The sequence below is a fragment of the Ailuropoda melanoleuca genome, unplaced genomic scaffold (assembly GCF_002007445.2).
Source record: "Ailuropoda melanoleuca isolate Jingjing unplaced genomic scaffold, ASM200744v2 unplaced-scaffold10059, whole genome shotgun sequence".
Lineage (NCBI taxonomy): Eukaryota > Metazoa > Chordata > Mammalia > Carnivora > Ursidae > Ailuropoda > Ailuropoda melanoleuca.
The window spans coordinates 85830-103234 of NW_023178348.1; the positions used below are offsets into that span (position 1 = coordinate 85830).

General features: G+C 36.9%; 1 protein-coding gene across 1 annotated transcript in view; it reads right to left on the bottom strand.

Moving 5' to 3' along the window:
* The window catches only part of UBE2Q2 (ubiquitin conjugating enzyme E2 Q2), a 46482-nt gene that overhangs the window by 8707 nt on the left and 20370 nt on the right, over window positions 1–17405 (bottom strand). Inside the window, exons 7-8 of the mRNA XM_034650037.1 lie at window positions 2323–2371; window positions 1775–1870 (exon numbers count right to left, since the gene is read on the bottom strand). Of these exons, the coding sequence (XP_034505928.1) occupies window positions 1775–1870; window positions 2323–2371 (145 nt within the window). The remainder of the gene's footprint in view (window positions 1–1774; window positions 1871–2322; window positions 2372–17405) is intronic.

The window sequence follows — 17405 nt, forward strand, 5'->3', positions numbered from 1 at the left end:
CTATATATTAATAGATCCTTGTCTGTCTCTCTCTCTCTCTCTCTCTCTTACACACACACACACAAACACACACACAAATGGTAGCATATTTTTAATGAACACCAGTTAGCATGTTATTTGACAGTATTTTTAAAGTTACCGTTGAGACTATTTCCTGTAGAATTTAAAATCCTTTAAGGTAAAACTCCTGTTACATCATGTAAAGTTTCCATATTCTTAGTGATACTTATTAATAAGAAGAAAAAATGGAAGAGTGAAGTTTTATCATAACAATTCATTCAAAAAATTCACCTTCTAAGACATACTTTAATATGCAAATGTGCTCAGCTGCCTGACTTGACATTCTATATAAAATGGTTCTATTATTTACTTGCTAAGAAACCTATAAGTCATGGAAATGTAAAGGTTGAAAGCAATTCTACTGACATTGAGTAATTCCAAGGGAACTGTGCACTGAACAGAGTATTGGTATTACAGAATTTTAAAGCTAGAAGAGACTTAAAATATCCAGACCAATTGTATTTTAGGTAGATAAAAATGCCTAGAAGAGGTAAATTTACACAGTGAATTATTAGTAAAATGTTCAATTACTCAAAATGATCATTGTTCTAAGCCTTTTACATTCTCTTTACAAGAAAAGCATGCTAATTTTTTTTTAAAACATTATGAAATTTAACATCAAGTTCTACATATAAATAAAACGCCAGGAAGAATTTTATTAAAAGACCAGAATTATACCAAATGTTAATAGTATTTCTAGATAGTCAAATTACAAATGACTTCAGTTTTTTTATTTTTCTATGTTAGAAACCATACAGTGTGCATAAATTTTATCATTACAAAAAAATAAAATTTGATGTCTTACTATATAATCACTCTGACACGTTTAGCACACCTAAAATATACACAGTTAAGAAATGCTAGTTAAATGTAGTTAAGCAATTCACTAGACTTTATAAAAAATGTTATTTTGTTTCAGTGTAAAGAAACAGCTGTTAAAAGAACTTAAGTAAAACAGTTATTATATAGTACTATCCCAAATAAATGAGTTTCATAATACCCTTTTCAATTTTTTGCTTCCTCTGTGAGTTAAGATCTAGTGGACTCATGCTCTGATGTGCAATACAGTTATAAACACACATTTAAATTTCGTACTATTTGGATACACATTTAGCACAAAATTCACACAGACCTTTAAGAACATATGTTAGGTCAGGATAATTTCCATCAACAAATATTTTAGCAAAATGTATTAACTTGGTCCATTTAACTGTTTACAGATGACTACAATTAGACACGGAAAGAGGTTTCTGACAGTGACTGAAGAGCAAAACTCCATGGGTAAGAGCAGAGACTAATACCAGACTGTCTGGTTCCAATCCTCGTTCTGCCAGCTGTCACCTTACACAAGTTATCTAACTTCCTTGTGCTTCAGTTTCCTCATCTACAAAATGAGGACGATAATAATATCTACTCTTACGTCAGTAAAAGGATTGAAATAGTACCTACAAGTAAGAAGTTTAGATCAGAGCCTAGCATATAAACGCTCACTAGGAATTAACTATTATAACATAATCTCAATGTTTGAGATTCCTTTGAAGGAAACTTCAAAGTACATATAATTTTTAACTTATTAGTATGTACATACCAATATTAGATTTAAAATTATAGACATGTTTACCTATAGTAAGAATAACAAAAAGAAAAAGAAGAAGCCTCATAAGGTAACAGAAAATATATATTATCATTTATGTGATCTTCTTAATAAAAGTACCTTGTTTGCTCCAAACTGCACTCTGGCTTTGCCTTTGACTAATGTGGCATTGATCTGCATGATAACTGATTCTATTGAGTAGGCACTGCTCCAGCCCTAGAGGAAGAAGAAAATACTTCTGTAGAACACAATGGTACTCTTGATTTCCACTTTGGAAAACTTAACAAAATGGTACATAACAGCTTGACAATAGCAAGACAATATTAAGAAGACTGTATACAAGAGAAAAAAGCTGGACTGTTTCTAAAATCTTGTAACACGAAAAACAAACAAAAAACCCTATGTTCTAAGTATCAAACATAAGCAAATTATAACCTTATAGAAACATCATTCTTAGAACACCTCTCCTTGCATAGATTAAGCACCAAGTACAATGTCATTTTATTGGTTTGCCCTAAGTAGCTTTTCATTATTAAAAGTAGGTGCTCTTCAAAACAATTTTTTTAAGTAGGTGGTATTACATCAGAACTTTTCCACGCAGAATCTAACTTACATCATCAAAACACTCCCTTCAGATTGAAAAATGAGTACCATAAGAAAATAGTCACCTGTTTTGTGAGAAGTTCCATACATAGTGCTCCACCACCCAACACATACCTTAAAAAGAGAAAAGGAATCATATTTAATTCTCTAGATCTCAATGTTCCTTCTTAATTTTTAAAGGACCACCACCTAAGAAGTATGCATACAAGTAAAGGTTAGAAGATAACATGCAAAAATGAGAACAGTGGTTAGGGTTCTAGAACCAAAAGGGTAGTTAAAAAATTCTAATATCATTGCTTTATTACAGTCTTAATTTTTTTAAAATAATGGTTCTTAGAAACAGAATACTTAAAGGCTCTAAGGATATCAGAAACTAGGACCTTAGCCCTAAATATTCCAGAGAATGGGAATGTTATATTCATCTGAAAATTTCTCTACCATGATGTTAGCCATTGGCACCAACTTTACCCTATCTGTAATAATCAACAGGACAAGGTATTTATGGTTAAATTGCTTTTATCCATACTTTTGTGAGGATCAAATGGTTATGACCACAGAACCTCTCTCTGGGACTCCCCAATTTCTCTTTCTAAGAACTGTTCTCTGAACCAGACAACTTTTGGGAATTTCCCAGATCTCTCTTAGGAAATCCTTATTTAGATCGAGATTATTTAACCTTTAGCCCTTTCCCAAACAAAATAATTTCATTTTTCTTTTAATGTTATTTTAAACTTCAAAATATATGAAATATCATGCCTTAAAATCAAGGGAATGATAATTATAGAAGAAAGTCTGATAAATCTTGAAAATACATAAGCTAAGACCACAAGTCTAATTAGATCTAAGTGAACACCGAGTCCATTACAAACTTTTTTTGTCCTCTGGGACTTTGCCCATGCCTTTCCCTTGCCTGACATTCCTTTGGCTCCCTACTTTTCCAAATGCCATCTTTTCCTCCAATAAAACTTGCCAAGACCATTCTAACCTGTAGGTTTTGCATTCTGGCTAGCCAAATGCATCCTTGTGTTGACTAAACCAAATCACAGAAAAGTAAGGAATCTAAAAACTTCTACTGTAAACCATTATCATTACAGTGAAATTATTCAATAATGGAAATTATTCAATAATTCCCACATCCTGAGGAACTTAAGCAAGTGTCTCCCTTACCTGACTGTACCAAACTCTGGGAACTTCCACAGTTAATGTTTACAGGAGGGAAAGATAAAACACTTCAAAACACTAAATTTGGGCGGAGAATCAGGAGATTTTAAACTTCTTTGTATATTCTCCTAGGTCTCTAAAACACAGAAATCTATCTCCAATTATTTGACTCTCCCACTGGGTTCAAAGTGTATCTTATATATAGTGGCTTTATTATTTTTTTCTTTTAAGATTTTATTTATTTGACAGAGAGAGACACAGCAAGAGAGGGAACACAAGCAGGGGGAGCAGCAGGGGGAGAGGGAGAAGCAGGCTTCCTGCTGAGCAGGGAGCCGGATGTGGGGCTCGATCCCAAGACCCTGGGATCATGACCTGAGCCAAAGGCAGACGCTTAACAACTGAGCCACCCAGGCGCCCCTATATATAGTGGCTTTAAATAAGCACTTGCAGATTTAACAGAATTAGAAGATCCATGTTTTCTTTTGGATTTTGGTTTCTCCATAAACTGCTCAAACTCTACTAATCTGTTAATGAGTTAACACTATTCTTGATCCTTACACTTCAGAACTGATAAATACAGACAGGGACTCAGAGACTGATCTTAAGAAGAGGAGTTATGTAGACCACGCCGCGTTAGGAATTATCCAACCGCCATCTTTCTTTTTAGCACTCCACTCTTCATTCTGGGGGTGGAGAGTCTTTCAGGTGAGGAAGCGGCAACTTTGTACTCAGGCCAAAGGAAAGTACATTTTCTAGAAGGCCATAACTACACAAATGTTTGTTGGATGTCTAAACAAAAGAAACAGTTCTAGTACCTACATAAAAAGTGAGGTAAGTAAACTTTTCCTTAACACACACTATTAGCAGCATGTACACCTAAAAGGAGTGGTTGATTTTACTTCCATATTGAGTTATATTCATTTTATCAATACATGCTCCAAACCCTTACTGCTCTTTGCCTCCAAACAAATAGTTCCTGTTAAATATTGAGACAATTCAAGGATAGTAGGGAAAAAAAAATCTAAGGATCATTTAAAGATAATATGCCACACATGCAGGCACAGTATTTTCAACTTTAAAAAACTTCAGTTGTGAGGTACCTGGATTGCTCAGTCGGTGAAGTGTGCGATTCTTGATCTTGGGGTTATGAGTTTGAGCCCAGTGCTGGGCGTAGAGATTACTTAAAAATAACATTTTAAGAAAAACAAGAAAAACAAAAACAAAAAATAAAAATAAAAAAAACCCCACCAAAACCAAACCAAAAAAACCCCAACCAAACAAAAAAAATAACTTTAGTTGCCAAAGCTGTATAGCAAAACACTATCCTAAAGCTTAGCCTCTTCAGGCAATTCATAATTTTCGTTATACTAAGAAATTCTTGCAAGAATGCTTGCTAACTAACCTCCCCGTCCACAAGTTAGAATGATCATTTAAATTACACTGATGAGGGGCGCCTGGGTGGCACAGCGGTTAAGCGTCTGCCTTCGGCTCAGGGCGTGATCCTGGCGTTATGGGATCGAGCCCCACATCAGGCTCCTCCGCTATGAGCCTGCTTCTTCCTCTCCCACTCCCCTGCTTGTGTTCCCTCTCTCGCTGGCTGTCTCTATCTCTGTCAAATAAATAAATAAAATCTTTAAAAAAAATAAATAAATAAAAAATAAATTACACTGTTGAGGGGACAAGAGAAACTATTTATCAGTACTAGAGTGTTTACACAACATGATTAAGTGATCCTAAAAAAGAGATGGGAAATGTAAAATTTTTATATTATAGCCAAATTCTTGACAATAATCACATTAAAAAGAAAGAAGAAGAAGAAGGCAGCTTAGATAGGCCACATAAAACAGACATGACCCTCCTCTTTCTTGAGGTAAGGAAATAAACTATAGATTGTAAGAACAGAGGCTTTAGATAGGAATAAAAGAAAATGCCAGCACTTAAAACCAGACTATTTTTTTTTAAAGATTTTATTTATTTATTTGACAGAGATAGAGACAGCCAGCGAGAGAGGGAACACAAGCAGGGGGAGTGGGAGAGGAAGAAGCAGGCTCATAGCAGAAGAGCCTGAAGTGGGGCTCGATCCCATAACGCCAGGATCACGCCCTGAGCCGAAGGCAGACGCCCAACCGCTGTGCCACCCAGGCGCCCCTAAAACCAGACTATTAAGGACATGTTCCCTTGATAGAGACAGAAACAATCCATGGTCATCTAGAAGTAGAAATATTCTCTTCATGGATGAGTGGGGCACAAATAATAATTCATATTATGTCAACAAATAAACCATTTTCAGTTGCCTACAAACAGCCGCTCAAAATGTATTAATGAGATAAAAAAGAAATAATCTTTATGATTCTCTCTCAAGTTACTACACTCTGATCTGGACTAAGCAAGAAAGATAGCCAAGTACAGATGGCTCGTTAAAATAGCTCATAAAAATACTAAGCCTTGGTGGGGGGTGCCTGGGTGGCTTAGTCAGTTAAGCGTCTGACTTTGGCTCAGGTCATGATCTCAGGGTCCTGGGACTGAGCAGTGAGTCTGCTTGTCCCTCTGCCCCTCCCCCTACTCGTGACTTGCTCTCTCTCAAATAAATAAAATCCAAAAAAGTTATTAAAAAAATAAACCAAGCCTGGGAATTAGATTACCCTAAATTGTCTCTATCTTGCTAACTTACTGTAATTCCCTATCTCATTCATTGACTCACAAATATTTGCTGCACATATATATACTACACACTGAGCCAGGCAGAGTATACACTGAAGAAAACTGACAGGACCCTGTGCTTCATGATGTTTACCATCTAGTTAAGATTACAAACGATAAACAAATAATACAAAGTAGGGAAGGAGGACCCAGAATTCTAGGAGAAGGAATAACCGGGGGGGGGGGGCATTTTAAAAATGTGGTAGTCAGAAACAGCATCTGTACAAGTAATGCACAAGTTGAGATTTGTCGGAGTTAAAAGTGTGATTTGGAGTAACCTTCCAGGCAGAGGAACATAGGTTTAAGAAAGGTTATGAGGAAAAGAAGAGTTTGTTGGGTACTGGGGTCTGAAAGACATTCAGTGGGGCCCCAGCTTTGACAGGAGAAGTGTGGTACAAGAGGATTAGAGAGGAAGCCAAGGGCAAGATCACAGACAGCCTGTAGAATATGGTAAGAGCACCAACCTGTAAGAGCAATGGAAAGACATGGAAGAGTTTAAGCAGGAGAGCAACATACTCAAACACACATTTATAAAAGATCACTCTAAAAGCTTACATGAGGGAAGGAACACAAGCAGGAGTCCAATCAGAAATCCTCTGAAGTGGTCCACGTGAGAACTGATGGTAGTAGCAACAGAAATGGAGACAAGTAACTGGATCTGGGAACTCTCTGAGAAGGAGAAGAATTAGAGGACCAGATGTGGGAAAGGAGGGTATAAAGAAAAACTCCTACATTCAATAACTGGGGAAGACCGGGAAAGGAGACTGGAAAGAAAAGGAGTTCAAGTTTTTGTGCTATATAGTTGGAGATGCCTGTGTTAGAGACATTCAAGTAGAGATGTTACGAAGGCAGGTAGATGGTGCACTGGGTGTTATACACAAACAATGAATCATGGAACATTACATCAAAAACTAAGGATGTACTATATGGTGACTAACATAATAAAAAATTATTATAAAAAAAAAGAAAGCAGGTAGATACTGGGAGCAGAAAAGACATATAAAAACATAAGATACGAAACCTGGCACAGGAGATGTTTTGAAGCCATGGCGGCCTTTTCAACAAATACTACTAGAGTAATTGGACCATTAGGCAAAACTCTCTGACCTAAATCTCACACCTTATACAAAAGTTAACTGAAAATGATTCACAGACTTATCTATAAAATGTAAAACTATAAAACTTTGAGAAAACACAAAACAGGAGAAAATTCTATAGGATCTAGGACAAGGCAAAGAGTTCTTAAATTTGACACCAAAAGCATAATCCATAAAAGGAAAAACATCTATAAAGCAAACCTCAAAGCTAAAACCTTTTTGCAGGACACAAGATATAAAAAAAAATTTGTGAATTTTTGCATTTCCATACACCAGTAATGAAACAGCAGAAAGAGAAATTAAGAGAATGATCACATTTACAATTTAATCAAAAAGAATAAAATACCTAGGAATAAATTTAACCAAGGAGGTGATAGACCTGTACTCTAAAAACTCTAAGACATTGATGAAAGAAATAGAAGGTGACACAAATAAATGGTAAGCTATACTATGCTCATGAATTGGAAGAATATTGTTCAAATGCCCATTATTATCCAAAAGCAATCCATAGATTCACTGCAACCCCCATCAAAATACCAACAGCGTTTTTCACAGAGCTAGAACAAAAAACCTTAAGATTTGTATGGACCCACAAAAGACTCTGAATAGCCAAAGCAATCTCAAGGACAACACAGCTGTAGGTATCACAATTCCAGGTTTCAAACTATGCTTCAAAGCTATAGTAATGAAAATAGTATGGTACTGGCACAAAAAAGAGACACATAGATCAATAGAACAGAATAGAGAGCCCAAAAATAAACCCACATATACGTGGTCAATTAATCTATGACAAAGACAAGAAAACACAATGGGGAAGAAAGACCATTTCTACAATAAACAGTCTTAGGAAAACTGGATAGCTAGCTACACGCAAAGGAATGAAACTGGACCATTCTCTTATATCATACACAAAAAAATATTCAAAACGGATTAAAGAGCTAATTGTAAGACCTGAAACCATAAAACTCCTAGAAGAAAACATAGGTAGTGAGCTCATATAAATCATCCTTAGCAATATTTTTCTGGACATGTCCCCCAGGCAAAGAAAACAAAAGCAAAAATAAACAACTGGGACTACATCAAACTAAAAAGCTTTTGCACAGCAAAGGAAACCATTAACAAACAAAAAATCAGCCTACTCTATGGGAAAAGATATTCACAAATGATACATCCAGTAAGGGGTTAATATCCAAAATATATAAAGAACTCATGCAACTCAACACCAAAAAAACTAATAATCCAATTTAAAAATCGGTGGAGAACCTGAATAGACGTTTTTCCAAAGAAGACCTACAGACATATGAAAAGATGCTCACCACTAATCATCAGGAAAAAGCAAATGTAAACCACAGTGATCTATCCATTCACACTGGTCAGAATGACTACTATCAAAATGACAAGAAACAACAAGTGTTAGCCAGCATATAGAGAAAGGAAACGTCATGCACTGTTGATGGGAATGTAAATGCTGTAGCCCCTATGGAAAATAGTATGGAGGTTTCTCAAAAAACTAAAAAGAGAAGTACCATATGATCTAGTAATTCGACTTCTGGGTTTTTATCCAAAGAAAATGAAAATACTAATTTGAAAATATATGTTTATTGCATATTGTTTACAATAGCCAAAATAAGGAAACAATCTAAGCATCTACTGATAGATGAATGGATAAAGAAGTGATGTATATATGTGTACACACACACACACACACACGCACACGCACACACACACCACTATACAATGGACTATTACTCAGCTTCCAAAAGGAATGAGATCCTGCCATTTGTGACAGTAAGAACAGACCTGGTGTATTATGCTAAGAGAAATAAGACAGAGAAAGACAAATACCATAGAATTTCACTTATGTGTGGAATCTGAAAAATAAAACAAATGAACAAACAGCAAAAAAATACAAACAACAAATTTGTGGTTGCCAGGCCAAGGAATGGGAGGAAGGTAGCATGGAGAGTGGGGGAGAATAGGTGAAGAGGATGAACAGGTACGAACTTCCAGGTACAAACTAAATACAGTCACAGGGATAAAAAGTACAGCATAGGGAATACAGTCAATAATATTCTAGTAGCTTTCTATGGTGACAGATGTTAACTACAGTTATCACAGTATGCATTTTACAATGTTTAAATTGGTAAACAATTAGGTTGTACACCCAAAACCAATGACATTATTTTTCAACTACATTTCAATTTCAATAGATTAACCAAAAATCTTTGCTCTACAAAATACTGATAGGAGGACAGAATGAAGGTACATACTGGGAGAAATTAAAAACCACATATACAACAAAGGACTACTATGCAGACCATATTACAAATTCTTTTCAAAATTCAACAATAAAAAACAATCCAATTAGAAAATTGGCAAGAGACATGGACGGATATTTAATGGAAGAGTATAGTTGCCAAATAAACACATGAAAAATATTCAATATCAGGAAATATGCATTAGGGAAATGTAACTTAAAACCACATGAGGGAATTCTAAAGATGGAGGAGGAGTAGGAGACCTAAATTTCGCCTGGTCCCAGGAATTCAGCCAGAGAGCTACCAAACCATTCTGAACACCTGCGAACTCAACAGGATATCAAAGAAAAGAAAAGCGATCACTTTCTGCAAGGTAGGAGGTGGGGAGAAGTGAATCTGAGGCGACATATGGGAAGACAAACTGCAGGGGGAGGGAGCCTCTTATTAACCCGCTACACCAGCAAGCAACAGAGCAGGGGAGCACAAAATCAGAACTTTTAGAAGTCTGCTCCCAGTGGCTATGTGAGGGATGGAACCCTCACTGTGACAGTGTGGTCTCGGGGTCACAGGAAGACCGGGGGTGCCTGAGTGCGCCAGAGCTCCCAGGTATCAGAGCGGGGAAGCTGGCTGCAAACAGAAAGACAAGAACCATATGATCCTCTCAATAGATGCAGAAAAAGCATTTGACAAAGTACAGCATCCTTTCCTGATTAAAACTCCTTACAGGGTAGGGATAGAGTGTATATACCTCAATATCATAAAAGCCATCTATGAAAAACCCACAGCAAATACCATTCGCAATGGAGAAAAACTGACAGCTTTTCCCCTAAGGTCAGGAACATGGCAGAGATGTCCACTATCACCACTGCTCTTCAACACAGTACTAGAAGTCCTAGCCTCAGCAATCAGGCAACAAAAAGGAATAAAAGGCATCCGAACTGACAAGAAGTCAAACTCTCACTCTTTGCAGATATGATACTTTATGTGGAAAACCCAAAAGATTCCACCCCAAAACTGCTAGAACTCATACAGGAATTCAGCAAAGTGGCAGGATATAAAATCAATGCATAGAAATCAGTTGCATTTCTATACCCAAACGAGACAGAAGAAAGACAAATTAAGGAGTCGATCCCATTTACAATGGCACCCAAAACCACAGGATACCTAGGAATAAATCTAACCAAAGAGGCAAAGGATCTATACTCAGAAAACTAAAGAATACTCATGAAAGAAACTGAGGAAGACACAGAGAAATGGAAAAACGTTCCATGCTCATGCAATGGAAGAACAAATATTGTGAAAATGTCTGTGCTACCTAGAGCAATGTACGCATTCAAAGCAATCCCTATCAAAATACCAACAACTTTTTTCAGAGAACTGGAACAAAGAGTCCTAAAACTTGTATGGAACCAGGAAAGACCCCAAACAGCCAGAGGAATGTTGAAAAAGAAATCCAAAACTGGTGGCATCACAATTTCGGACTTCAAGCTGTATTACAAAGCTGTAATCATCAAGACAGTATGTTACTGGCACAAAAACAGACATACAGATCAATGGAACAGAATAGAGAACTCAGAAATGGACCCTCAACTCTATGGTCAACCAATCTTCGACAAAGCAGGAAAGAATATCCAATGGAAAAAAGAAAGTCTCTTCAACAAATGGTGGTGGGAAAATTGGACAGCCACATGCAGAAGGATGAAACTGTACCATTTCCTTTCACCATACACAAAAACAGACTCAAATGGAGGAAGGCCTAAACGTGGGCCAGGAATCCATGAAAATCCTTGAGGCGAACACAGGCAGCAACTTCTTCGACCTCGGTCGCCAGGAACTTCTTCCTAGACACATCTCCAAAGGCAAGGGAAGCAAGGGCAAAAATCAACTTTTGGGACTTCATCAAGATAAAAAGCTTTTGCACAGGAAACAGTCAACAAAACCAAAGACAACTGACAGAATGGGAAAGATTAGTTGCAAATGACAAATCAGATAAAGGGCTAGTATCCAAAATCTATAAAGAACTTATCAAATTCAATACCCAAGGAACGAATAATCTAATCAAGAAATGTGCAGAAGACATTAACAGACATTTCTGCAATGAAGACATCGTAGTGATCTGAAGGGGTACCTCTACCCCAATGTTTATAGCAGTAATGTCCATAATAGCCAAACTATGGGAAAAGCCCAGATGTCTATCAACAGATGAATGGTTAATGGAGATTTGGTGTACACACAGACACACACACACAGAGACACACACACACACAGAGGAATATTATGCAGCCACCAAAATGTATGAAATCTTGCCATTTGCAATGACTTGGAAGAACTAGAGTGTATTATGCTAAGTGAAATAAGTAATCAGAGAAAGAAAATTATGATCTGTGGAATTTGAGAAACGAGGCAGACGATCATTAGGGAAGAGAGGAAAAAATGAAACAAGAAGAAACAGAGAGGGAGACAAACCTTAAGAGATTCTTAATCTCAGGAAACAAACTAAGGTTTGCAGGGGTGGGGTGGTGAGGGTACGGGGTGGGTGTGTGATGGACACTGGGGAGGGTATGTGTTGTGGTGAGCGTTGTGTGTTGTGTAAGACTGATGAATCACAGACCTGTACCCCTGAAAGAAGTAATACATTATATGTTAATTTTTTTAAAAGTTGATTCTAGGTATCCTAATAAAGATATTTTTAAAAAAACAACCCACAATGAGGTATCACTACCTATCAGAATGGCTAAAATAAAAACAAGTGGCCAAACCAAATATTGGATGTGGAGAATCACTTACATACACAGATCGCTTACACATTCCAGGCAGGAACAGGTAAGGCCACTATGGAAAAGAGTTTAACAATTTCTTTAAAAATTCAATATGCTACAATAACCATATGATCCAGCCACTGTACTCCTGGCCAAGTATCCCAGAGAAGGCAAAACACATTCATACAAAAATGTGTATACAAACACTTACAGCAGCTTTATTTGTAATAAGCAAACACTAAAATCAGGCTAGAATTCCTTCAAGAAGTGGCTGGTTAAACTGTAGTACATGGTACACCATGGAATATTTCTCAGCAATAAAAATGAAGTAGTCATATATGTAGATGAATCTCCAGGGAATCAGGTTGAGTAAAAAAACTAATTCCTAAAAGTTACAATCCCAAAATGTGGGATTCCATTTATGTAACTATGCTTTTTGAAATGACAAAATATTTAAAAAGGAGGACAGTGGTTGCCAGGAGTTAGTGGAAGTGGGTGTACAAGAGGGAGATGGGTGTGGTTTGAAAAGATAAGAAGGATTCTTGTGTATTTGGAACTTCAATATCTTCGCTGTGGTGGCAGATACACAAACCTATATACGTGATCAAGTTATGCACAACTTAATATGTACATACACACAAATGAGTTATAAGAAAAACTGGGAAAATCTAAGTTCTGTTAATTGTATCACACTCTCATTGTGATATTACACTATAGTTTTGTGAAATGTTACACTGGCAAAGTGTATAAGGAATCTTTGTTATTTCTTATAGCTGCATGTGAACATAAAATTTTCTCAAAAATCTCAATTAAAAAAGGGCCACAGGAACGGAAGGAAAAGAGAAAAGAGAAAGGACCCAGTACCAAACTCTGAAGAACTCCGATGTGTAGAAGTTAGGTGAACAAGGAGTTGCCAGCTAGAGACTGAGAAGAGGCAGCCAGCAGCCAAGAGAAAAACGTTTCGATGTTGCTGAGAAATCAGATAATCAAATATAATAAAGCCTGAAAAAGGTCCCCTGGATTTGACAACATGGAAGTCCCTGTTGGCAACAGTGGTTTGGGAGGGGAGGGATATTAACCGCTAATGCCAGATGACAGTGGCTGAAAAGTGAATAGGAAGTGAAGGGTGTGATTATATAAACATTGCTGTGGGAGTATAAATGGTGCAGCCACTTCGGAAAAGAGTCAGGCATTTCATCAAAAAGTTTAACAGTTACCAGAGGACCTAGTAAGTCCACACAGGTATATATGACAGAGAAATGAAAATATACATACAGATAAAAATATGTATGTGAATGTTCATAGCAGCATTATTCATGATAGTCAAAGGCAGAAACAACAAATGTCCACGAATAAAATGTGGTATAGCCAAACAACGGAACATTCATCCATAAAATGGAATTAAGTATTAATACATGTTACAATATAGATGAACTTTAAAAACATTTTGCTAAGTGAAAGAAGCCAGCCATAGAAGGCCACATTTTATATGGTTCCACTCATACGAAACGTACAAAAACAGGAAAATCCTTAGAGACAGAAAGGAGATTAGTGGTTGCCAGTGGGGTGGGGAGCTAAAGGGGGAATGAGAAATGACTGCTAATGGGTACAGGGTTTCTTTTGGGGAATTATGAAAATGTTCTGGAATTAGATAGTGGCGTTGGTTACACAACTCTATGAATATATGAAAAAAACCCACTGAACTGTACACTTTCAAAGGGTGAACTTTAGCGTATGTGAACTGTATCAAAATGAAACGGTTATTTAAAAAAAGTTTGGCTATGATAAGGAACAGAGGAATAACAGCTAGAAGATGGAGGATATAAAATATATGGGACAAAAACTGCCCAATAATCTGGGATACTTGGCCAGGAGTACAGTGGCTGCTTAAGCTCTAGCCTGAGTCTTAGATTGCAAAACTCTGCGTTTTATCAGTCCTTCACATTTTTTAGTTCTTCCCAAGTCAGCCAATAAATCCTCTCCATCACTTTAACAGTTGACTATGAAGACCAAGTCACTGTGATTCTGCTTCACTTTAGCATTCACCTTCCATTCATCTTTCCATTCCTGCTGTAACAATTTAGGTTGTCCTCACTTCACTCTAAGACAAGGCCATCAACTTTTTTTTTTTTTTTTGAAGATTTATTTGAGAAAGAGAGAGAGAGAAATAGCCTGTGTGAACAGGGGGAGAGGGAGAGGGAGAGGAGAAGCAGACTCTGCACTGAGCGCAGACAGAGCCCAATGCAGGGCTTGATCTTATGACCCTGAGATCATGACCTGAGCTGAATTCAAGAGTCTGACGCTCAACCAAATGAGCCACTCAGGTGCCCCAAGACAGGGCCATCACCTCTTAACTTCTTCTAACTTTATGAACACAATCTGTCGTCTTCCACTGTTTCCATATTTCTTTCTAAAACATTCTTTTTCCTTCCTGAACCAGCTAATAAGAGGTAAATTCAATATCCACGGGTAATAGTTTGCTTACCAGGAAAAAAGAAAATGAAAACAAAAAACCAAAAAGCCCTATCACCATAATGACAAGATATTTTGTCAGCACAATTTCATACAACTGTTCAATATGAATTCTACCTACCTTGTGCTGTAGCTCAAACTCATCTGGTATGCTATGAACACATTATGCTCTTTCCGAGATATGTGAATATATCGACTTTTCACCTATGTAGATAATTTCCCTTCAATCTCCACCAGGAGGCCAACTCACTCATACTTCAATTCTCCTTGAGATCCCACCTACTTGACAGTCTTCCCAGATCACTACTACTGGAAGCAACTCCCTTCTCCTTTAAATTCAAAGAACTCAAGTCCACACTACACATTTGCTAATCAATGAAGTACTTAATACTTTTAATCTTTTATTTTCTTAATTAATTATTTTTTTTACTTTTAATCTCCTTTTAGATTGCTGGCCTTTGGTATAATGGAAAAAACATTTTATTAACTTTATTCGGATAAGTAAAAAGCTGACTTATTATTCAAATCATTCATTTGTATAATGGGATAATAAATAACACCATTGTAGCAAGAAGAAGCAATGAAGAGAAATTATGTAACAGATTTTTAAACTAAAAATGGCATTATTCAACTTCATCTGTCTTCACAACTAGGTGGTAAACTACTTAAGATCATAAAACTTAAATTCTTAGTATTTCTCACAAGAAAATGTGAAAAATCTATGCTACTCAAGGCTGGATCAATTTTAAAACGATCTAAAAACGTTTTTATACATTTATCCTGAACAAAATTTTTCCAAACCTTTTCTTTAATCATTTATAGCCATCCATATTTTTTATCTAAATGAAAATATGTAAAAAATAGCAATGATCAAAGGACGAGAGATTTTTAGATCTTATTTTTTTTAATGTATTTTTATTATATTATGTTAGTCACCATACAGTACATCCCTGGTTTCTGAGGTAAAGTTCGATGATTTATTAGTTGCGTATAACACCCAGTGCACCACGCAATACATGCCCTCCTTACTACCCATCAACAGTCTATCCCATTCCTCCACCCCCCTCCCCTCTGAAGGCCTCAGCTTGTTTCTCAGAGTCCATAGTCTCTCATGCTTCTTTCCCCCTTCTGATTACCCTCCCTTTATCATTTTCTTCTCCGACCGATCTTCCTAGTTGTTATGTTGCATAGATGAGAGAAACCATGATAATGGTCTTTCTCTGCTTGACTTATTTCACCTAGCATTATCTCCTCCAATGCCGTACATGTTACAGCAAATGTTGAGAACTCGTTCTTTCTGAGAGCTGAGTAATATTCCATTGTATATATAGACCACAACTTCTTAATCCAGTCATCTGTTGAAGGACATCTCGGTTCCTTCCATGATTTAGCTATTGTGGACAATGCTGTTACGAACATTGGAGTGCATATGGCCCTTCTCTACACTACGTCTGTATCTTTGGGGTAAATACCCAGTAGTGCAATGGCTGGGTCATAGGCTAGCTCAATTTTTAACTTTTTAAGGGACCTCCACACTGTTCCAGAGTGGCTGTAACAACTTGCATTCCCACCAACAATGTAGGAGGGATCCGCTTTCTCCACATCCTCTCCAACAATTGTTTTCTTCCCTTGTCCATTTTTGCCATTCTAACTGGCATAAAGTGGTATCTTAGTGTGGTTTTGATTTGAATTTCCCTGATGGCTAATGATTTTGAACATTTTTTCATGTGTCTGTTAGCCATTTGTATGTCATCATTGGAAAAGTGTCTGTTCATATCTTCTGCCCATTTCATGATTTATTTGTTTCTCACATATTGAGTTTGAGAAGGTCTTTGTAGACCCTGGATACCAGTATTTTATCTGTAGCATCATTTGCAAATATATTCTCCCATTCCGTGGGCTGCCTATAGGTTTTTTTGACTGTTTCCTTGGCTGTGCAGAAGCTTTTTATCTTGATGAAGTCCCACAAGTTCATTTTATCTTTTGTTTCTCTTGCCTTTGGAGATGTGTCATGAAAAAGGTTGCTTTGGCCGATGTCAAAGAGGTTGCAGCCTATGTTCTCATCTAGGATTTTGATGGATTCCTGTCTCACATTGAGGTCTTTCATCCATTTGGAGTTTATTTTTGTGTATGGTGTGAGAGAGTGGTCAAGTTTCATTCTTTTGCATGTAGCTGTCCAATTTTCCCAGCACCATTTATTGAAGAGACTGTCTTTTTTCCACCGGATGTTTTTTCCTGCTTTATCAAAGATTAGTTGCCCAAAGAGCCGAGGGTCCATTTCTGGGTTCTCTATTCTGTTCCATTGGTCGATGTGTCTGTTTTTGTGCCAGTACCATGCTGTCTTTGTGATCACAGCTTTGTAGTACAGCCCGAAATCTGGCATTGTGATGCCCCCAGGTTTGTTTTTCCTTTTCAACAATTCCTTGGCAATTCGGGGCCTTTTCTGGTTCCATACGAATTTAAGGACTATTTGTTCCAGTTCTTTGAAAAATGTCCTCGGTATTTTGATCGGGATAGCATTGAAAGTGTAGATTGCTCTGGGTACCAAGGACATTTTAACTATGTTAATTCTCCCAATCCATGAGCATGGAATATTTTTCCATTTTTTGTGTCTTCTTCAATGTCTTTCAAGAGCGATTTGTAGTTTCTAGAATATAGATCCTTTATCTCTCTGGTTAATTCCAAGGTAATGCATGATTTT